General features: G+C 48.3%; 1 protein-coding gene across 4 annotated transcripts in view; it reads left to right on the forward strand.

The window, feature by feature from the left end:
• EBF4 (EBF family member 4) overlaps nt 1-22,972 on the forward strand; it is a 63,028-nt gene continuing 40,056 nt past the window's right edge. For 3 of the 4 annotated variants that reach the window (XM_081290185.1, XM_081290184.1, XM_081290186.1), the window contains exons 1-7: nt 1-344; nt 854-975; nt 11,634-11,790; nt 12,049-12,112; nt 12,285-12,340; nt 14,092-14,165; nt 15,239-15,307. In XM_081290185.1, the coding sequence (XP_081146311.1) occupies nt 36-344; nt 854-975; nt 11,634-11,790; nt 12,049-12,112; nt 12,285-12,340; nt 14,092-14,165; nt 15,239-15,307 (851 nt within the window). In that variant the 5' untranslated portion in view covers nt 1-35. Of the gene's footprint in view, nt 345-853; nt 976-11,616; nt 11,791-12,048; nt 12,113-12,284; nt 12,341-14,091; nt 14,166-15,238; nt 15,308-22,972 lie in introns of those variants that run through there. The other variant, XM_081290187.1, reaches the window with a different exon arrangement.

Genomic DNA, 22,972 nt, shown 5'->3' on the forward strand with positions numbered 1-22,972 from the left:
GCTCCCGCTCCCCCGGGAGCGGCGGCGGCGGCGGGATGGCCCGGGCCCGCGGCCAGGCCCCGGGGAGCGGCGGACGGCGGCGGCCGCGGCGGGGCGGCGCGGGAACCGGGCCCCGGGGGGAGTCTGCTGGGCTGCTGCTGCTGCTGCTCCAGGTGCTGCCGCCCGGGGCTGCGGCAGGGCCCGGACGCCGGGGCACTCGGGGCGCCGGCGGTGGCGGCGTCTGCTGGCCCGGTGTTGCCCCTGCCTTTCCCCGGGACGCTCGGCTGCTGCTGCTCCTGCCGCCACTGCCACCACTGTCGCCACCGCCGCCGAGCTCTGCACCCGCAGCCTCCGCCTCCCGGATGGTAATCAGCGCCCCGCGCCGGCGCCGCGGGCGGGCGGGAGGTGGGGGCGACGAGGGGGAAAGGGCGGGCAGCCCCGCGCCCCCTCCTTGCCGGAGGCAGCTCCGGGGCGCTCGGGCCCCCCCTCCGACGACCGCGGCCCCGGGCAGCCGCCAGGGCGCGCCTCTGGGGCGCCTCCGTGCGGACCGGGTGCGGGCTCCGTTCCCCGCCCTCCCCGCCCAATTCGCAGTCCGCCCGCCAGTGCTCAGGCCGCGGGGGAATCCCTCCATCTCCCCGCCCCGCGCCCCGGGAGGGGAGGGGACAGCGCCAGCGCCCGCGGACCCGCTTTCTCCGAGGGAGCGCCCAAGAAGCAAGCGCGCACTGAGCCACCCGGACTCCGCGCTGCGCTGCACTCTTGGAGGCGCCTGGTGCCGTCGGGTCCGCCTGAACTGCGACGCCCACAGCCTCGGCGGGACCGGATCCCCGGCGACGGAGGCGCCCACAGACCGCGCGCCCTTATGTTCCCTGCGCAGGACGCTCTGCCCCGCAGCGGGCTGAACCTGAAGGAGGAGCCGCTGCTGCCCGCTGGCCTTGGCTCAGTGCGCTCCTGGATGCAGGGGGCGGGCATCCTGGACTCCAGCACAGCAGCGCAGAGGTAAGCGCTCTACCAGACCCAGCGCGCTCAGGTTGGACCGTTCTGCGCCGCTTTCGCTCCGCTGTCTTAGTTGCTGGAGCCAGGGGTGGAGGGAGCCCTAACTCTGGACGGTCTCCTTGAGTTCTCGTGCTTCCCCTGTCCCGAGCGCCTAGGCTTCCTCCAGAGGTTATGGGGCGGGCCGGGGCGGGGCTTCTGCTTTCACTCTCGGGGCTGTCGGAACTCTGATTTCTGAAGGTTGCTCACGGAGGTTCAGGGCTCTAAAGGAGGAGGCAATCTCTTTTCCCGCAGTCCCTAAGCCATCACCCAAAGCCACCAGCCGTCTAGGAACCTCCAACCCCCTCTTAGGCAGTCCCAGTGCCTCTGCTTGTCCAATTCCGCGGTCTTCTGCCAAGACAAGAGACTCTGCCCACTTTCTCCTTTCCCACACTCATCAGAGTTACAGGGCCAGAGATGCTGCTGAGGGGCCGAAGAGTGGTGAATGGATTAGGAGAGCATTGGGCCTGGATGCACTGATCACTGATCAGGGAATGGGCCGGGCCCTGCCTCTTCATCAGGTGTTTTTCCGTTAGATCCTGCGGGAGGCAGGGGGCCCTTGGGAACGCAGAGCCCAAGCCTATCTCTCCTGACTCTTACAGGGGTCTGGGTGGGGACCTAGATGAGGATGGACTCCAGGATTTGGCTTATTGACTAGCTTCCTTCAGCACCTGGAACACCGAACTTTTAGTAACCCCAGTTGTGAATGGGGAGAGGCTGACTCTGCAAACAGCTGGAGCAGGGTGGGCTCTGGGCTTTGGGCTGTCCAGCCGCTTGAAACGAGTCTGATAGGGAGTTCCCAGGGCAGACCAGGCCTGGCACACCTGCCCACGATCACATCCCCAGTCCTGTCCAGGGACCACCACTCATAATCCACCCCAACCTTACCCAGTAACGCACATACACATCACTTCATGTGCAAACCCAAGCAGTGTTTCTGCCAGCCTATCCTTTCAGGGCCATCAGGAGGGAGCACTGTGGCCTCTGGCTAGAGCTGATCTCTTCAGAAGGACAAAGCATCTTGCTGATGAATCAATTCCCTTAAGTTTTATGAGTGACATAACTATATTCTAGAAAAACTGGAACACACACACACACACACACACAATCTGGCCTCTGTATCAAATATTGTCAGCATTTTAGTGTATTTCTTTCCCTTCTTTTTCTCCACTAACTGGTTTTTGTTTGTTTGTTTGTTTGTTAATGTATGCTATGATTAGAAATATGTGTCCTGCCTATTTTTCTGTTTATTTTGGCTTTTTCTTTAACTTGAGATGCTCAGTTTCTTTACCTGGGCCTATCCTTATCCCTATCACTAGCTGTGCAGCGAGAGTTCTTTGCAAGAACTGGTGGGGAGTTGCAGTGGAGTTTCTGAGATCCAAGGTTCCTCTTTCTCCCTCATCTTTCCCTCTGTCCCTGCCCAGAGGTTGTAGGTTGGCTGAAAGGGAAACATGCAAAGAAGACAGCAGCTTTGTATCCTGAAAGTTGCAGAAAGTGTGGGGATGAGCCCCATGCCCAGGACTGGATCATCGGTAGTGATGTCTGAGCAGGAGGGTTCTTGAGTGGGGTTGAAGTGTCCAATCTGACTACCCAGGGCCACATCACTAGGACTCAGAAACCTTCATCAATTTGAACAGGGAGGGGCATCTTCAGGCTGCTTGCTTCCAAGTTCAGAAACTTCCAAGTCTCAGGACCCGGAATGAGAGCCCCACACATTTAGTTGAATCTCTTCTCCACTTTCAGAAGGAGAGGCTAATCCTTGCTCCTCATCCTTCCTCATGTCCTGCCATCTCTCCATTGATACTTTATTCTTTAGTCAGTTCTCTACTCTGGTCTTCCCATCCCAAAACAGCAAAAAGGGACATTCCTTTCCTGTCCCCACCTACCTCTTCAGCCTCTGCTGGCTTCCCCAAGGCAGTTTGGAAGTGAAGAGTTGTCACTGATGTCTTCCTTTCCTTCACCCTAAAGCCACCTGGTTGTCAAGGCTTATGGATGTTTCCTTCTGTGTCCCAGTCCCAATCTCCATCCCACAGTCACCACTTTTAACAATGATACCTCCTCGCTCTTGACCCCATCCCTCCCTGGGTTGAAGGATACCTGTGCCCTGGTTTGCCAGCTCAGCCTTCTGGTCTGGTTCCCTGCCTCCACCTCTTACTGCTCCCTCAAAACCATCTTTCATGCACCACAGACCAAAGCATTATTTCCACTTTTTTTCTGATCATGTCTCTGACCTGATTAAAAATAAAGTGACCCACCCCACTGTGCACTTGCTCTGTGCCCTCCCATCCTACCCAGGGGAATGGTAGTTAGTACCATCTAAGGATGCTTACCATAGGCCAGAGAGCTTCCTCTACCTGTCCCTACGTCCTCCTGGATAACCTGTATTCACGGCCCATCAAAATCTGATCCCAGCCTTCCTTCCACAGTGTATGACACTTGGCATACAATGTGGAAAATTAACAGGACTGCCAGTAAGTCCTACCTTCTCTTAAAATAGTCCCCTGCACTCAGTGTCCACATACTCCTAAATAAAGTCTCAGCAGCCTTCAAGACCCCTCCCCCACACCAGCATCTGCTCTATCTGTCCCCTCCCATCCTCCCCATCCCTCAGGATGCTTACCACAGGCCAGAGTTTGCTGTTCTCTCTGCCTGTCTTTATCTTCCTGGCCCTGCCAGCTGGGGCCTTCCTCTAGGGCCAGGATGGTGGCTCATTCATTCTTGTGTCCACGTCACCCAAGACAGGCTCAATCAGTCTGCAAAGGGATAATGAGTATCTGCTGAAAATAGCAGAGTGAATCTGAGAAGACTCCCAAATCCCTTTCTGTTGGGTTCCCCTCTTCACCTTGGTGGCCTCCAGGAACCTGGTACTGGAGAAGCTATTCCTTCCCCCATTTTAGAACTTGGCCTTTACAAAATGCCAAGGTTTTATAGAAGGTGGGTGAGGAAGAGAGGGCCCAGAAGGCTTCCCAAGGCCAATAAGAGTGGCTGTGCCCACAGGAAGGAAAGTTCTGAGCAAGAGAGGTAGGGAGAGAAGAGGAACTGCGTACCCATCACTTGGAGGCAGGAGACAAGGGCAAGGCAGGTGAAGAAGGTGCCAGTAGAGAGGGCTTCTCTCTCCCTGCTGGTATCTTCCTACCAGGGAAGTCTGCACAAGGACCCCTGGCCATTGCTGTGACTGCTCCTGACCTGAACCAATAGGACTTTATCTCTGAAACCACATGCACAGCCCCAGCCCACTCTCCCTGCCTCCCCTGCAGACCCACATTCTTCTGCTGGCGGGATCAGCACAGGGGCAGCTCCCTCCTCCTTGACTTGTGCTTCCAAGGCTGGGGAGACCTCTGGAAGGCCCAGACCAGTCCTTTCCCCCGATGAGACCCCTGGAGGACCCAGGCCAGCTTTCTCCCATGAGCCTGTCCTAGCCCATGAGCAGGGCCTCGGAGAGGGAAGCCAGCTGGGGCTGCCTTTCCTGTAAGCAGCTGCAGGCCAGCCTCCCTGCTAGGAAATGCTTTTGTTTGCTTTAATAATTAATAGCTGCTCCTCTGCCTGGGACCTGGCAAGCAGGCCTGCGGGTGGGTGGTGAAGAGAGGGTGGGCAGAAGAGAGGCAGGGTGGGCAGTCTGTAGGTAGAACTGAGGGCTAGAAGGAGAGAGTGAGAGCCTTCTTTCCCCTTGCACCCCACCTCCTTCAGGGACCTGGGTTACTGAACCAGCTTCCTGGGGCAAGTGAGCAGAACATCTGCTAGGCAGTGGGAAGAGGGGATCTGGAGCCTTTGCAGCCCCAAACCTCCTCTCCAGCAGGACCATCTGCACACAGGTTGTGGGCAGCTGCCTCTAGCCACCAGGCCTTCCCTCTGCCTGCATTGCTGAAGTGGGTGACCCTGTGAGCTACTGCTTTTATCTTCCCTGGTTTGTGGCACTGGGCATGTCGAGGGGTGAGCAGGACCAGGCCAATATATCTTGGCTGGGGCAGGAATACCAGGCTCAGCATGATCATCATTGGCAGTCCCAGGGGTTCAGAGGATGCCTTTGGGAGAGGAGTGGGTGCCAATGGGGTGCTTAGAGAAAGGCAGAATGTGGAGGAAAGGAACAGGGGACTTATGAAGTCATGTCAGGATGGGAAAGAGAAAAAGCTGTATTTAGAGAGGGACTTTAGGGAAATCTTAGACCAGGGCTGGAATGCAGGAGACCTGTACTTTTTGTTCCTCCCTCTTGATGGAGGGGGGAGGATGGCCAACAAAAGGTCGCCTTCCATTGCTGTTGATCCCAGGGCTTGTCACAGTTACCCCAGCATCCCAGACTTGAAGATGGATCAGGCTCAAGCCTTGGGCTGAGCCACCTCTCTGAGCCTTGGGCTGACAGGGTGGGCATGAGCTAAGATGGGGTGGGGGAAAGAAGGCAGAAGATCAGGGCTCCAGCCTAGGTCATGTGTCTTCTGGGGGGGAGGGGTGGTTGGGATGGCTGTCATTAAATTGCTCATATTTGTAATAAGCATGTGGTCAAGGATATAAAGAGCCACTAGTGGTTTGTGGATAGAGAACAGAGACTACAAAAGGGGGGCTTTATCTATACTAGAGGGACCTGGCAGGGTCTAGGCTGCCCTGAGAAGAGCCCTAGGAAATCCTGTTAAGCCTTGCAAAGAGAGCATCTCCAGGGACCTGTGAATGGTCCCATCGATAGCAGCCAGATATTCTGTAGCTCCCACCATTTCCTCACATGCCTCCCTGTGTACTCTGGGGTATTATTAATCTGACCAGCTGAGTGGCGAAGGCTGTGAAGCCTTGTGTCACTTGGCAGTGCTCAGGAAGCCCAGGCACACCCATGGTTTGGTACAAGGCAGGTTTCCTCTGATCAAAAAGTATGTGTGCAAAATAAATCTTTTTGGTGACACAGTCTCTGATTTTGGAACTAGCTAGGAACAGGAGATGGAAAGAGAGTGAAATGGGGTGTGGGAGAAATACAGAAGTGAATGCTTTCTCCTCCCAATCTAGTACAGGAGCAAGTGCCCTTCAACCTCAGTAGTCCCTGGAGTTGAAAGGAAAGCATTTTGAACATCATGTTTAAAACAGTCTTTTTAAGAAAGTGAGGAAATCCGTAATTCTTTACAGAAGTGGTTAATGTAGCTGTTTTTTGTCACTCGGTGCTGCATTTATCTGAGAAAGGTGCTTATGTGGTGTGCTTTGTTCACTAATGATACTAAGTAAAGGAAATGTCTCTGAATCATGGGATCCAGCAATGGGGTATGCTAAAGGGCAGTGCGTACTTACAGTTGTCATAAACTGGGATCTGCCAGGCTGCACACAGGCCTTCAGGGCTGGAGTTTTGCTGACTTTCTTCATAACCCAGCGCTCTGGATGGCTGGTAGGCCGTCTCCCACCCATATCCCCTCAGGACCCTTGGTAAAAGGCCTGCTTCTCCTCCTAGCGTCTGCTTCACTTTGCTTGAGGATTTGTACAGGAAGGCAGAACCCATTCTGTCCATTTGCATGGCAGGCCGGAAGTGCCAGATAAATAACAGCCCTGGGAGCCATCAATGACTGAAGTTGCCTGACAAATGCACCAGCTCACCCAGCCATGGCTCTGGGTGTACGTATTCTATGTGTTTCCAGAGTTCCCCCATGGGATTGAGTTCCAGTTGCCCAAAGGAGTAGCTTGTTGAAAATGTACTCTTTAGGGCTGAGGTTGTAGCTCAGTAGTTGAATGTTTGCCTCGCATGGGTGAGGCACTGGGTTGGATCCTCAGCACCACATAAAAAAATAAATAAATAAAACAAAGATATTGTGTCCATGTACAACTAAAAAAAAAACAGTAAATGCACTCTTTATCTTCTCATCTTGTCTCCCCTACCACCTCACCCCATGCTCACCCCAATGACTCCTGGAATTGCTGCCCAAATAAACTTTGTATTTGAATCGTTGCCTCAGGGTCTGCTTCTAGGGGAAGCCAAAGGAATGACTCGCCTCTCCAGGCTTTGGGGTCTCTAGTCTCCCTTCCCTCCATCATTCTTTCTTTTAGATAAAGAGTATAAATCAATAGACATCTTGAAGTTTCTTTCCATGCACCAGTGGTTGTCTGGGCAGCTCCATTTTGAAGACCACAGAATCAAAGACCTTGGCCTTTATCCATATTCCCTGTTTCTTAGTCTTAGAGCTGAAGTGCCTTACCTCATTATCCCATAACATGCACCCAGGATGTACCTATCAGGGGCCTCAGAACAATGGGCTCCCCTGAGTTGTTTGAGTGATCTCTGTTTCTTTCTTTCTGGTTTTTAATCTTGATTTGTTTTCTCATTACAAGAGCATCTGCTACTCACCTTCCCTCTCCCAGGACTGTCCCTTTGGGGCTTGTAATTGCATTCAACAGATGTGGATACATCACCTACTACGGTTGAGGGTGAAGGGGTCTTGGGGACAATCAGGGAAGGAAGGCACCGTCCAGCTTGCCTGTTTTCTCCCAGTTCCTGTTCCTCCCCACAGGCTGCTCCTTGTGCCATTCTATCTCCTATCCAAAGGAAATACTAGAATGTCTTTAGAGCAAAACGTTCTCTCCTTTTACTTTGATCTCAGGAGATCTCAGGCAGGGGTATGAAGGAAGTAAGCTGGAGACTTGCCAGACAAGAGCAGCCTTGTGCCCGCAAATGTCTTGCCCGCTCTGTAGTTCTCCCAAGGTCCAGAGTGGGTTAGAGCTGTCATTCATACTATTCTGTGCTCGTCCATGATAATGATCCTATCTCAAAGATGAAAACTAGTTAATGCTGCCCCACGGACCAGACGCGGATGCCTGTGAGCCTGGGAGGATGATTGGGCTTCAGATCCAAGAGCAGTGCAGGGAAGTCAGGTTGATGTTCTGGGCTGCCTCAGGGGAAGTGCAGCTGAGCAGGACCTGCTGTGGAGCAGAGCACAGGCAAGTGAACTGTGCCCCCGGCCTGCAATACTGGATACTGGTCCACAGATCCAGGGGAGCCTGCTTTCTTCCCCTCCCCTAGTCCCTATACTCCCTCACCCCCAGTAATCCCCTCCCATGGAGAGACCAAGCCCAGTGAAGGGAGTTTGGCTTGGGGCTTAGACCAGACTTCCTTGGTCTGGTTCTCAGGGGCCTAGCAGGAGCTGGGAGCAGGCAGGACCCAGGACTGACTGATATTTGCCAAAGATAGGGGGCAGGGAGAGGATAGACTCTGTACCCATTTGGAATTTGGCGTGTGTAGTGCAAGGGCCTCTGTGTAGAAGGAGTGTGTTGAGCGGCCAAGGGGATTCTGTTGGCTCTCAGCATACACCCCTCCTCAACCAAAGTCTTTCTTTCTCTGACCTCTCCTTCCCCACTACCCAGGAGACTTCCAGGCTGAAAAGTCAGAATAAGGGGCAGCAGTGACCTGGGATGGCTTCACAATGCCACCCCCTCTGGCCTTCTCTCCCACTAGGTAGTCCTGGAACCTTCCCCTTAGTGAGCTCAAACTAAGCTGGCGCTGGGAGCAGGAAGGAGGAGCTCAGGGTTGGCACCTCATTAGCATATTCATCAACAATAATCAGGAACCTGCTGTGATTGAAAGCCCTCTTAGGGCTTCCCTGCCTCTCAGCTGGTTAGGGAAGTGGGTGGAGGGGCTGGTCAAGGCCTCCTCTTGAAAGGGCTACAGTCCAAGGGGAAGGGAATGGAGAAGAATGCAGGGAGCAGGACATCCCTGGAGAAAGAAACCTTTGGCCCCTCCCCCTCATCTTGAGCAGGGGAGGAGAGGTCTCATCATTTCTGCCTCCTGTATCACCACTTCATATGGCTCCCAAGCACCCTCTCAGGGGGGAGGAACAATGTTCATTATATTATTTAGGTGTAATCTGTATGGGTAAAAACACAAGCCCCTCCGGCCCATGGCATCTCAGATACTATGACTTAGAATAGAAAAGAGTTAATTGATTTTAAACTATATGGAGATTCCAGGTGTGGTGACACACACCTGTAATCCCAGCAGGTTGGGAGGCTAAGGCAGGAGGATCACAAGTTTGAGGCCAGCCTCAGCAATTTAGGCCCTAGGCAAGTTAGTGAGAGCCTTCTCAAAATAAAATTTAAAAATTAAAAATAAAAAGGGCTGGAGATGTAGTTTAGTGATAATTGCTCCTAGGTTTAATCCCTAGTATGAAAGAAAGAAAGAGAGAGGAAGGGAGGAAGGGAAAGAAAAAAAGAGAGAGAGGGGGGAAGGAAGGAAGGAAGGAAGGAAGGAAGGAAGGAAGGAAGGAAGGAAGGAAGGGAGGGAGGGAGGGAGGGAGGGAGGAATTATATGGTAAAAAACGTTCAGCAGGAATGGATTTGGCAGCCATTATCCCAGTGGCATGCCTCTGGTGGGCATCTGGGATGCTGGTCTTCGTGGCTCTTGGGGCAGTTCATTCTCTCCCTACAGCAGCCTCCCATTGGTCCACCACACTGTGTCCTCCCCTGTAGCATCTTCTAAGTTCTGCCTGCCTTCAGAACTTTCTGGTGACCCTTAGTCATGTTTCCCAAACTACACTCCCCAGTAAAAGTACCTATCAAGTAAGAATAAGCATGATGCATTAATTGTCTGTTACTGCATAAAATAGTTACTCCAAACTCAGCAGCTTAAAACCAACATTTATTTCACACAGTTTCTGTGAATGAGAAATCAAGGAGCAGCTTAGCTGGGCGGTTTTGGCTCAGGGCTTGTCCTGAGGCTGTGGTCAAGATGGCGGCTGGGGCTGCCATTATCCAAAGGCTTGACTGAGCCTGATGGATCTGCATTCAAGGTAGCTCAAATTGACAAGTTGGTGCTTGGCTGTTGGCAGGAGGCCTCAGTTCTTCTCCACGTGGACCTCTCCATAAGAGAAGTTTGAGTCCTCGCAACATGGCAGCTGGCTTCCTTGGAGTGACAGTCTGAGAGCACAAGGCAGAAGCTGCAATGCTTTTATGATCTAGCCTTGGAAATTATATGCTATCATTTGTGCCATATTCTATTGGCAGCACAGACCAATCCCAACCCAATATGAGAGGAGACTCCACAAGGGCATGGATCATTAGGAACCATTTTGGAGGGAACACTGGCCTGTGCCAACTCAAGTAGAATCTGGAGGATATCTCAAGGCCCCCCCAAAGACTCCCAGGGAGCCATGAAACTGCATTTCCCAGCAACTGTGACCACAGAACCCATTCTAAAGGGAGAATCTGGAGCCACAAAACATCTAAGGAACATGCTTTGGAAGACCACAGCCCAGAGAAGAAAGTCTAAACTCCTTCTCCTAGTGTTTGGGTACCCTGCACATTCTGGCAGGACTTCCCATGCAAATTTTTCTCTCCTCACTTCACTTTTTCTTCTTTCTTTTATTTTCTTTCTTTCTTTCTTTCTTTCTTTCTTTCTTTCTTTCTTTCTTTCTTTCTTTCTTTCTTTTTCTTTCTTTTTTTGAGATGGGGGTCTATCTACTGTGTTACCCAGACTGGTCTCAAAGTCATGAACTCAAGTGATTCACCCTAGCCTACCATATATAGCCAGGACTATAGGCATGCACCGCCACATTCAACCTCCACTTCAGTTTTTGAAATCTGATCCAGTGACACTAACCCTCACATGCCCAGCCATTTCTCAGGCTGTTGGTTCTGTTTTGTTGCCTCCTCCACTTATTGAGCTCCTATTTACTCCTCAAATCCAGAGGAAAAGCCACCATGTCCGTGAAGTTTTCCCCTCCTCTCCCACAAAAAGAATCGATTTTTTTTCTTTTTTTTAGCATTTCTTAGTTTTATACATGGTGACATCTTTTGGGAAATGCCTACCACTTTGTCCTATGTTCCACTTCTCTGTGAAAGAACAAAAGAAAGAAATGCCTCTCCTTCAAGGCATTTCACTCCAGTCCCATTTGTTGGTACACCAGACCTTGGTACACCACTGGAATTCAGGAAGTATTTGACAAGCAGGATCTTGATTCTTCTCTTCTTTCTGCTCTTGCCCTGGCCTTGCTTCTGGGAATGGCTTCTGATGAGCCAGGAGAAAATGCTTGGCAAGGTCAGACTAGAAGGTTCTCCTGCCCCAGGGAGCCATGGTTGTCTTTCTTTGGGCTGGAGACAGATCTCTGTACACCTGGGGAAGATATTCCCCATCTTCAGCCATATACCAGGGTCCAGACTGAGCAGACTTGTGGCCTGAAGCCAGTTTGATGTCTCTGATAATTTGAGGGACATCATTTCCTAGGCCATACTACAGGCTCATAGAAGCCTCAGCTGTGGGCTAGGATTCAATGGGAAATTTGTTCCAGAACCTTCCAAGTGCCCCTTAATTGCCCTAACAGGCAGTCCCAGGAGCCTGTGGTCAATAAGATGGGTTGGTTTGTACTTCTGGCTTCTGAGATCAGATTTTCAAAATGTGGAGCTGAGGGAAAAGCCTGAGAGGGGGCCTGACAAGAGGCCTCCAGGCGACACCCATGCAGGTACCCTTTGCTTCCAAGGCAGGAGACCAGGTGATCCTGGTGCTGAGAGGCCTCATTCAGGGACCAAGAGAGCCCAGACCACGGTGGAAGAGCCCATGTAGTCTGATTTCTTGCCCAAACTCTTGACATCTTGGAGCCGGGTCCTGGCCAGAGACATGGGGGTCTTTCTCACTGGAGGGTCCTTCCGGCGGTTTTCCAGCTCCTTTCCTCCTGCAGTGGCGTGGGCCTGGCACGAGCACATTTTGAGAAGCAGCCCCCTTCCAACCTCAGGAAATCCAACTTCTTCCACTTCGTGCTGGCCATGTATGACCGGCAGGGGCAGCCCGTGGAGGTGGAGCGTACAGCCTTCATCGACTTCGTGGAGAAGGACCGAGTGAGAGGCTCGTGGGCTGGCCTGGGACCAGCACTGGGAGGGACGGGAGGACTTAAGGGACCCCCGACCCTGCAACACATGCACACATACACACACACTCACACACACACTGGGGCAAATGGATGGATAGATGTTGGATGAATAGAGAGGGGGTGGATGGCTAAAAGGGAGGAGAGTGGGCTTAGAGAAGAGGGTATGGGTACAGGAGGCTCGAGGGTCCCTGAGTACCTTGGCAACCTTCCTCCTCTTGTCCCTTAGGAGCCTGGGGCAGAGAAAACAAACAACGGGATCCATTACCGCCTGCGGCTGGTGTATAACAATGGTAAGCAAAGGCCAGTACCTTGCTCAGCCCCGACCCAGAAGAAGCCTGAGTACCGCAGCACTGTGTGACATACAATGCCCCTTGCCAGTGGTGGGGAGGGTGGGGGTGTGATCCAGTCATCAGAGGCCCCAGGTACACCCTGACAGCAACCCTCTCCACCTTCCCACCTTAGGACTTCGGACAGAGCAAGACCTCTATGTGCGACTCATCGACTCCATGTCTAAGCAGGTGAGCCAGCCAGGGGATGCGAGGCCTGTCCCACCTTCTTCTTGGACCTGGCTCCCTCCTCTCTGAGTGAGCTCCTCATCCCAGTCCCTGTCCTTGTCCACCTCCCCACCCCTGTGCCTTTTATCCACACCAGTCTCACTCTTCCAGTCCCCACCCCTGCTTGGGGTAGGAGCTAGGACCATTGGGCACTTTCCCTCTAGTCAGAAATGACGATATTTATGTGAGCCTCTGGCTTAGGTCATGTCCCCTGGCAGCTCAGCCTAAGAGGAGAATTCAGGTGCAAGTAGTTTGTTGGGGATATGGCCCGGGGGTGAGTCGGGGGAGGCTGGGGAGAAGGGGAGGGAGGAGAGCAGGGCAGGAAGATGCACAGCTAGGAGATGGCCACAGACTGATCCACAGAGAGCACTGGAGAAGAAATGGCACCAGTGTTGGCCCAGCCTGAATCGAGGAGGCCAAGATTTTGCACCGTGTATCAGTCAGTCATTGTTTGGGGACTCCTCCTAAGGGAAGTGGATGCAGGAGAGGCAGCTCTGTCTCTGGGGAGCAGTTCTCCAGAGAAAGCCCTCTGCAGCCCCTCTGCAGTGGGGGCTGGGTGCTCTGGTCCTGTAAAGGGATCTGGGTGAGGCCCCAGGAGCTTCCACTGCAGATTCTCAGCTCCTTGCTGATGTGACAGTCACAGGAAGGAGGGTCAGAGGCCAACATAAGCAGCTTGGAGAAAATGAAACCTGAGTGAAGCCCTGATGGATTGTGTGAGGCAGAGCCCCAAGTCTAGGGGCTTCTCAAAGACACTGCTTGCTGGTCAGGAGTGGCTCAAGTTGCAAACAGGCCAGATCAGTGGCCTGGAATGCAAGGTAGACACTTGAACTGTCCTGCATGGGCAGCGGCTTCTAGCAGCCTCCATCCAGTCCCAGGGCAGAGGAAGAAATAGTTTGTATCCAGAAATCTTTGGTCGCTGTGGTGGGAGAAGAAGGTCAGGCAGCAACAAATTGGGGCTTTGTTGAAGATAAGTGAGGAAGGAGTTCAAAGACATTCAGAGAGAAAGAGACCCCACAGAGGAGGAAGCCTGGGAGGCCCAGAGGGCTATAGACAGGGAAGCCAGATTTGCAGTCTTGGAAGTTCACCCCTTGCTCAGGGCAGATGCAGGCTGGGGAAGCTGGGGAAGATGCTGATCCAAGAGTCTGAGCCAGACACACTGGCCTGGCCTAGGGAGGTGATAGGATGGGGGAAGAGGCAGCTGTGCAGCCCTTGGATCTGATAAGTTAGCAGGGTAACTAAGAGGGACAACATTCATGAGCAGAGTCAGAGGTCCACTAGGAGTGTGGGAACAACCTGCATGGAGGAGGAATATGATGCAGGGTGAGGATAGGAGCATGTCTGTCCCATCGGCAGCCTGGCCTTGGTCCTAGTGGAGACACCCCCATCACCACAGACCCCAAGAAGAGCTACCTTTAGAAAGAGCTTCCTGCAGATAAACACAATCTGTCGAGCTCATGCCATTTTTGCTACCCTGGTGGTGGCCCTGTTCTGGGGGTAGGAGGCTCTGCACTGGGCCAGCCAGGCTCCAGCCTCCTGCTTTGCACCCCTGGGCTCCCTCAGAGCAAGGTGGAGGGCATGATCTTCTCGGGGGGCAGGGACTCTCCTCAGCCTGGGCTTGGGAGATGCCAGTGTAGACCCACAGCCCACCTTTGCACTCCCCCTGGACTTGAGAGGAGCCTCCTTCCTCTCCAGCCTGTGTGCTCCCCCTCCCCCAGGCCATCATCTATGAAGGGCAGGACAAGAATCCTGAAATGTGCCGAGTGCTGCTCACCCACGAGATCATGTGCAGGTGAGACGGGCTGTGTCGCTTGCCTCGCGCCCCTTTGCCAGAATGTTGCCAAGGCCTCCGCCAGTCCCTGCCCCCTGAGCTTGCCGTCCCCCCCTTCACAGTACCCCTGGGAGCTTGGTGAGGGGAGGGGTGAGAGGAGTGAGGCCCCTGGGCACAGTGCTGGATGAGGAGAGGGTCCTTGAGGCCCCATTAGCCTGGCCTGTTTATGTGGCTTCTCCAAGTGTTTTTGTAAGAGAGGCCTCCTGCCGCCACTGGAAGCTGAACTAATAAAGCTCAGGGGAGGGGCTCTGGGGAGATGGGGGGCAGGGCCTGGGCCAGCCAGCCCAGAGGCCTCAGGGATTAGCTCTGAGACTGGAGGTAGGAAACTTTGCTGCCTCTGCATGAATCTGGGGACAGCTGTCTGACCACAGGGTCGGGGTGAGAACACAGCTCTTGGCTCCGTTACCCCAGAACTTGGCATTTCCAGCAAGATCGCCCCAGGGGCCAGTTGCACAGGTTCTTCCCAGGAAGCTCCTGATGCGTGGAAAAGAGAATCATGTTCCAAAATCTGTCATTGGGATGGTGGCCACCTTTGTGAAGAGGAGTAACAAGGGTCTTAGAGCGTGCTGATCTGGTACTCCTGATCTGTATGCTGGTTACATGAACAGCTTCACTTTGTGATCATTTATGAGCTGCGTGCATGCAATTCAAACCCTTTTCTATGTGGAAATGGTGTTTCTATAACAGTGCACACCCGCGCGCGTGCGCGCACACACACACACACACATCACACACCCTGTAGGTGGCCTGCTGCCCACCCTGTCCTAGGTCCTCCAGGAGCAATGCACTTTAGGGACAAAGGCTTCACAGCCAATCTTCTCCTCAGGACTCAGTTGTCAGGGTCCCTGTCAGGTCCCCCACTGCATATCTCCCCCAGGACCCTGGGAGTGGGCCCCTGCACCCAGGGATTCCATACCCAGAGACTGGACATCGGCACCCTCACCAAGGTCTGCCCGTACCTACCCGCCCATGCACACTGTTCTCTCCCCTCTTTCACTGCTTCTTCCTCCCCTCCCTCCTCATCTTTCCTCCAGTCGGTGCTGTGACCGGAAGAGCTGTGGCAACAGGAATGAGACACCCTCAGACCCAGTCATTATTGACAGGTACAAGCTGGGGGAGGGGCCTGGAGCTACGGGGCTGGTTTCAACCTCAGAATACAGGGGCTTGAGGGAAGAGCACAGCAGCTCCCGAGAACACCACACAGGTGGCTCTGACCCCAGGGAGAAGTTGCCAGGGACCAGGGAGGCCTGCCATCCCTGGCCTCCTGAGTGAAGTCCCGGATGGCAAGCTTCCTGGAGCTGTGAACCAGCACCCAGGGAGAGGCTGCAGAGGGTGGAGGAGGGGCATGGGAGAGTCCCTGGTCCACCTCTGCACTGTTTGACTTGACTTCTCTCAATACCTGCTTCCCCCATGGAAAAGTGGGGAATCCTTGGCAGGTTTCAGTCCTAAGACCTGATGATCTTAGGTGACGTATGTGAAAATGCATTCTCTCTCCACGATTTTCATCTTTAAGTTATTTTATTTCTTTTTGAGTAGGAAATGCATAGATAAGGTACAAAATCCAAAAGGTACAAAGCATAATGAAAAGTTAAGTCTGCCCTCTGCTTGTATAACATACTGTTCACACCCATTTGCACCTTTTTTTAACAATATATCTTAAATATCATCCCATATGGGAACATAAGCCATACCTTATTCTCCTTTTAATAGATAAAACATTCACAAGATGCAAAAATTCAAGATGTTTAAAAGGGTTTACAGGAAATGTCTTCCACTCTCCCACTTACCCATCCATTCCCTTCTAAATAAGCAACCATTGTTACCAGTTTCTTATGTATCCTTCCTGAAATATGCTGTAAACCCACAAGAAAATACAGTTATGCACTCTATCCTCTCTATCCTTTTTATACCTTTACTTTTGTTACAAAAATGATGACATACTAAACACATTTTGCAGGACCTTCTTTTTCTCTGAAAAAAAAAAATCAGGGAATTTGTATCAGGACACAAGAAGTCTCCTTATTCCTTTTTTTTTTTTTCCTGCTACAAAAGATTCCATTGACGAATACACCATAATTTCTTTAAATGGTCAGCTCTTGCTGAACATTTGAACTGTTTTAGTGATAAAAAATACACTACTGAATTATGTTGTCCTTGTGTCATTTCACACATATGTAAATTTATAAAAGGATATTTTTAAAAAAGAGAGAATTGCTGGGTCAAAAGATAGGTGCATTTATAATTTTTCTTTTCTTTCTTTTTTTTTTTTTTTTTTTTTTTTTTTTTTTTTTTTTTTTTGCACTGGGGATGAACCCAGGGACACTTAACCACTGAGCCAAATCCCTAGCTCTTTTTTGTATTTTATTTAGAGACAGGGTCTCATTGAGTTGCTTGTAATTTTGATAGTTATTGCCAATTTGTCCTCTGTAGAGGTTAAAATACTTGGATTCACACCCATATTCTGAGAATGCTCGTTCCACACTCTCTGGCCAATTAAGTATTTTGTTTATTTGTTCAGTAATTTTTGAGCATCTCCTCTGTGCTAGGGTCTCTTGTATGTACTGTGGCTTGACCCCCTAAGAAAGCTTAGGGGTCATGGATTTCTAATCTGATAAGGGAGGATAGACATAAGCTAACTAAATGAATAAAACATATAGCATGTTAGATGGTCATAACACAAGGAGAAAAATGAAAGAAAAATCAAAATGTGCCTAGGAAAGGAACATTACAATTTTAGAGTATCTAATGCTGCCTGAAAAGATGACATTGTAGCCAAGTCCTGAGGAAATAAAAGAGAAAGCATGTGTGGATCTAGGGGAGGGTATGTTTAAGGAACAGCAAAGAGGCCCAGGTGGCTGGAGTCAGAGGGATAGATAGATGGAGGAGGTGTTTGAAGTAATGGGTGTGGCAGGAGGAAAGGCTGGACCCTGCAGGACTTGTAGGCTGCATGTGGGCCGTGCTTGTAGGACACTGCAAGAACTTTGGCTTTTATTTTGGAGGACATGGAAGCCATAAGGGGGTTTTGAGAAGAATGATATACATTTTAGCAAGACCACTCTACCTGCTCTGCTGATGATGACCTGTAGGAGTCAGGGAGATGATTTAGGAAGCCCAAGAAGCCACTACAATAACACAAGTGAGAAAGAACAGAGGCTGAAACTAGGATGTTATAGAGGAGGGTGAAAGAAGTATTTGGAGCTGAGCATGATGGTGCACTCTTATAATCCCAGCTAGCTGCTCAGGAGGCTGAAACAGGAAGCAAGTTCAAGGCCAGCCTGGGCAACTTAGACCTTTGTCTCAGAATTTTAAAAAGCAGGGGAGGGGGTCAGGGGAAGCTGGGTTGTAACTCAGTGGTATAGTGCTTGCCTGGCATCCATGAGGACCTGAGTTCAATCTCCAGTACTGCAAAAAGAAAAAAAAAAGTATTTGGATTTTGTTATGGAAGGAGGGAGATGAAGAAGAGCGGTATCAAAGTCAAAAATTTCAGATCTGATCAATTCAGAAGGTTGGAGTTTACAGAGACAATATTGAACAGAGCAAGTTTGCAGGCAGAAAAACTGGCAGTTTGGTTTTAACCATGTAATGTTTCAGATGCTTACTAAACATTCGGGTGGGGGTGTTGAGAAAGAAGCTGAAAACCCGAGTCTGAATTCCAAGGAAAAGATTCAGATTGCAGATAAAAAGCAAGAGAATGAGTGTTGGTAGAAAATAGGAGAGGTCTAAGAACCGAGTGCTGGGGTGTCCAGTTAGAAGTTATGAAGATGCAGAATTATTAGCAGAGGAGAATGGGAAGAAGTTGCCAGTGAGATAAGAGGAAAATCAGGGCAGTGTCATGTCTTGGAGCCTCGATAAGAAAATATTCCAAAAAAAATAAAAATAAAAAATAAAAATAAAAAAATAAAAAAAGAAAAGAAAAGAAAATATTCCAAAAAAGGAGGCGGTAGGCAACTACATCAAATGCTGCTTGTGGATAAGATAAAATGACTAAGAATTGACCATTAGGTTTAGCAACCTGGAGAGTACTAGGCCTGTCAACAGAAGCAGTTCAGTGGAGTCGGGGAGTGGAGCAAGAGTTTGATAGAATGGGAGAAGAGAGATTACAAACAACAAACACAGGATCCGTTTAGAGTAAAACTCTTTAGAGGGTTGTGGCTGGAGCACAATGCAAGGGTGAGAAAAAAAATTCTTTTTTTCTTTTTTTGTGTGGGGGGGTAGGTGGGTGGGTACCAGGTATTGAACTCAGGGGCACTCACCACTGAGCCACATCCCCAGCCCTATTTTGTATTTTATTTAAAGACAGGGTCTCACTGAGTTGCTTAGTGCCTCGCTGTTGCTGAGGCTGGCTTTGAACTCCGGATCCTCCTGTCTTAGCCTCCTGAGCCACTGGGATTACAGGGTGCGCTACAGCTCCCAGCTCCTGATTGTTCTATTTTCTCATGAAATAGGAAACTGAGGATGAAGATGGAGAGGGAGACACTAGAGGGCATGACTTAGTTGTCCAGGAGGATGAATAAACCGGGGAAATGTCATGTGACTGTCCAGCAGCACTAAGGACCTGCCTGAGGTTTGTGGTCATAGTTTAGCGAGAAATCTCTCTGGCCACGTTGGGGTACACAGGTGCAGGTGCAGGTGCAGAACAGGTGGGTGGTTACATAAAACTAGACTTAGGGATTTGCCAGATTTAGGGATTTGAAACCTCAGAGGGCAAGAGAGTGAAAAGAATCTGCCAGGGGGAATTAGCATAAATGAAACAAGGGATTGAAGCTAGTTAAGGAGAGGGAAATTGGAAAGTAAACATAGATTCTGAGGGGGGCTGAAAATTTGTTGGGGTTGAGGGACTAGGCAGGGGTTGAGCTGGATGCTGGAAGGTAGTTGGAGAGTGAGTTTCCTATAGGTGGGATTATTCAGAGTTCATATTTATTGGGAATATGTGGCCAAGGGAAGGTAGGGACAAGATCAGTGGAGAGGAAATGGTGTTAGAATTATCTGTGTCGATACTGAAATCACCAAGAATTATCTCAGGACCAGTGATTGAGAATGATACAGTGGTTCAAGAGTAAAAGCTTCAAGGAGTGAAGACAAGTGATCTCAGGGTTGATAAATGACTTCAACAAGTGGTGGTGGCCATAATCCCCCCCCCCCACACCCCTACTCTTCTTTCACCATGTAACTGAAGAATGTTTCCCCAGGGACTTCCAGTCCTCTACCTCTGAATGAGGTTGAGCACACTCTCTTGAAAGCTATTTGTGTGTCCTTCTCTGGGAACTGTCTGCTCATACCCTATGCTTATATTTCTATAAAGGATTCATTTTTCTTAGGGATTTGTAGGAGTGTATATATGAAAGAAATTAGTCCTTTTTTCATGAATTACACACATTTTTTTCCTAGTTGGTAGTTGTATTTTAACTTTGCTTATGGTTAAATTTGCCCAATCTCTCAATCTTTTTAGATTTGTGTTTGTTATTGTCGTCGTTGTTATTTTTAGAAAAGCTTCATCATTCCAAAATTATTTTACTTTGTTTTATTCTTAAGCTACTAGGGATCCAACTCAGAGTCTTATATATGCTAGGCAAGCAGTATACCCGTGAACTACACCCCCAGCTCCCACAGTTATTTTTTTTAAATTATCATATAGTTTCTTACAGTACTTTGGTCATTTTGCTGCTTAAATTTAAATATTTGATCCATTTGGGGAAAAAATTAAGTTTCTATGTCCTATGTGTTACGTGTAAAAGAAAAATATAACAAAATAGAAATCATGAAGCATCATAATTAACATATACTTGTGAACCTACAGACAAGCTCACAATTAGAACATTAAAAAACCACTAAAGCCAGTTCTTCCCAGTGTTAGATCACTGCTTATCCCTCTCCCAAAGATAATCTGAGTTTTGTGTTGTGCATGACTTTGCCTTTTAAAAATAATTTATCGCAGATTATATAATCCCCCAATAACATGTTGTGTAGTTGTGCTTGTGTTTAACTTTATAAAATGATACCATGCTATAGTGTTCTTTTGCAATGCTCTTTTTAAATTCACCATTACATTTCTAAAATTTATCTATGTTGTATATTGAAGCTATACATTGTCATATTTAGTTTTTGCTATTATAAGCAAACCTGCTAGGAATTTTCTTGTTTGTAGCTCCTAATTTGAAAAGATACAAGAGGTTGTTTAGGATATAAACCTGGTCTAGAACTGCCAGGTCATGTAATATGCACCTGATCAGCTTTACAAGTAAAAAGAGTAAAAGCTTAAGTTAAGGCCAAACTGTTTCCCAAGGTGGGTGTACTAAGTAACCCTCCCCACCTCAGTGTTGCATTCCTGTTGCTCCACGCTCTCACCAACACTTTATAATGTCAAACTTCTTATTGTTTACCAATTTGGGGGTGTGGAGGGAGTTTCTGATGGCCTTAATTTGCATTTTCCTAGTTACTAATGAAGCTGATTGCTTCTGTTAAGTGTATGCTAAAGTCTTTTACCCATTTTTTTTTGGTAAATATATATATTTTTAGTTGTAGATAGACACAATATCTTTATTTATTTTTATGCAGTGCTGAGAATGGAACCCAGTGCCTCACACAAGCTAGGCAAGTGCTCTGCCACTAAGTTACAACCCCAGTCCCCCATTTTTTTTAATTGTTTGGGTTTTAGTGATCCTTTATAGATCCTCTCTCAGGGTAGTATATTGCAAGTATCTTAATATAGTTGGATTTGTCACTATTTTCCTCATGGTTTTTACTCTGTGCTTTATTTAGCGAATATTTTCCTCTGCTGGAATCATGAGGATTTTTTAAAAATATATATTTTCTTCCAAAGTTTTCACAGTTTTCCCTTTCACGTTACATTTGTAAATCTATGTGGAACTAATTTGAAGGTGTGGTGTGATTTAGGAATTGATGTAATTATTTTCTACTTACAAATCACTGATTATTCCAGTACCATTTATGAAGTAGCTTCTCCTTTCTCACTGAGTGATAGTGTTTGCTGAGTCCTAAATCAAGTTTCCTTCTACTTGCCAGGCCTGTTTCTAGACTCTCTATTTTATCCCTTTGGTCAATATGATAATCCCTGTGCTAATATTATATAATCTTAAGGACTATAATTTTATAAACTGACGTAGTAAAAGGGTGTAAAACAAGTCTTATTTTCCTAAACATTCTTCAAAAGAATATTGAATATTTTAGTCTTTTGCATTTTCATATAAATTTTATAATCCACTGATTAAGATGCACACCCACCCCCACCCCCCACACACACACCCTCTTAATGTTTCAAGCATTATTACAATGAACATACATGTCAGTTTACATCTTTGTACCACTGAGTCTTTCTGTCCATGAATATGATTCAACTCTCCATTTATGTAGCTCTTCTTTCATGCCTTTCAATAAAGTTGTATCATTTTTCCAATAAAGGTCATGTATACTTATGGTTTTTATTCATTCATTTATTCAAAAATACCTGTTGATCAGTTACCACATGCCAGGCACTGGGTACCTAGTACACATATCAGGTTCTAGGCCTTAGGTATAAAAGAGTAAACCAAGAACAAAATTACCTGTTCTCATGGAGGGAAAAGACACAGGGGAGTTGAACAATAACAATAATTAGAAGAATTAGTTAGAATTATAATGAGAATAATTAGAAAGTAATAAATGGAAAAAATAGAGAAATGAAAGTAATCAGGAGGAGCTGCTGCAATTTTAAATGTAGTGGTCACAGTAGGCCAAATTGGGAAGGTGGAGATTGAGGAGGAACTTTAAGGCATGAAAGGGTGAATCATTCAGATGTATGGGTAATTTATTTCTCTGAACCATTTACATTTTATTGCCATGGTAAATGATATCTTGTTGTTATACTGATAGTGTAGAGAAATGCAACTTTTTTGCATGTGATCTTTGTCTTTATATTTGCTTTTTAAAAATTTTTCTACATATATAGTCATCTTATGCAAACAACACCTATTTTAACTATCCAGTCCTTTTGTATTTTCTTTCTTTTTCTTGCTTTATTGCACATTTTAGGATTCCAAGTATAGCCTTGAATGTAAACAGTAATAATGGACATCCTTGTCTTATACTTAGTTTCACCACTAAGTATGTTGTTAACTGTAACTATTTTGTGGCTATGTTTCCTCAAAGATGGATTTTTTTAAAGTCATGATGTTGAATTTCACATGCTGCTTTTCTCTACATGTATTGAGTTGATCATATAGTTTTTCTTCTTTAATTTATTAATGAACTACATTAATAGATTTTCTAATACTGAATTTCTCATAGTATAAAGATAACTTGAGGATGATTTCCTGTCTTTACTGCAATATTTGCTTTGTCAATAATGTGTGTAACATTTTTGCTTTTATTTCCATCAGTGATTTTTTGAAATTTTCTTTTCTTATAATGACCTTGTGTGATTTTGATAATTAATGGTTTGCCAGTCTAAAATAAATAAATGGGAGATGTAGTAGTAGTTGTTGTTGTTGTTATTATTATTATACTAGAGATTGAACTCAAGGACACTTAAGCACTGAGCTACATTCCTCAGCCCTTTTTATATTTCATTTTGAGAAAGGATCTGACTAAGTTGCTCAGGCCTCATTAAGTTGTTGAGGCTGGCTTTGAATTCACAGTCCTCCTGCCTCAGCCTCCTAAACTGCTGGGAATACAAGCATGTGCCAACACACCCAACTCCCTTCTTATTTTACTTTGAGACAGGGTCTTGCTAAGTTGCTGAGGCTGACCTTGAATTTGTGATTCTCCTGCTT

This window comes from Spermophilus citellus (genome assembly GCF_964194105.1).
Source record: "Spermophilus citellus genome assembly, chromosome: 4".
In the NCBI taxonomy this organism is placed as follows: Eukaryota; Metazoa; Chordata; class Mammalia; order Rodentia; family Sciuridae; genus Spermophilus; species Spermophilus citellus.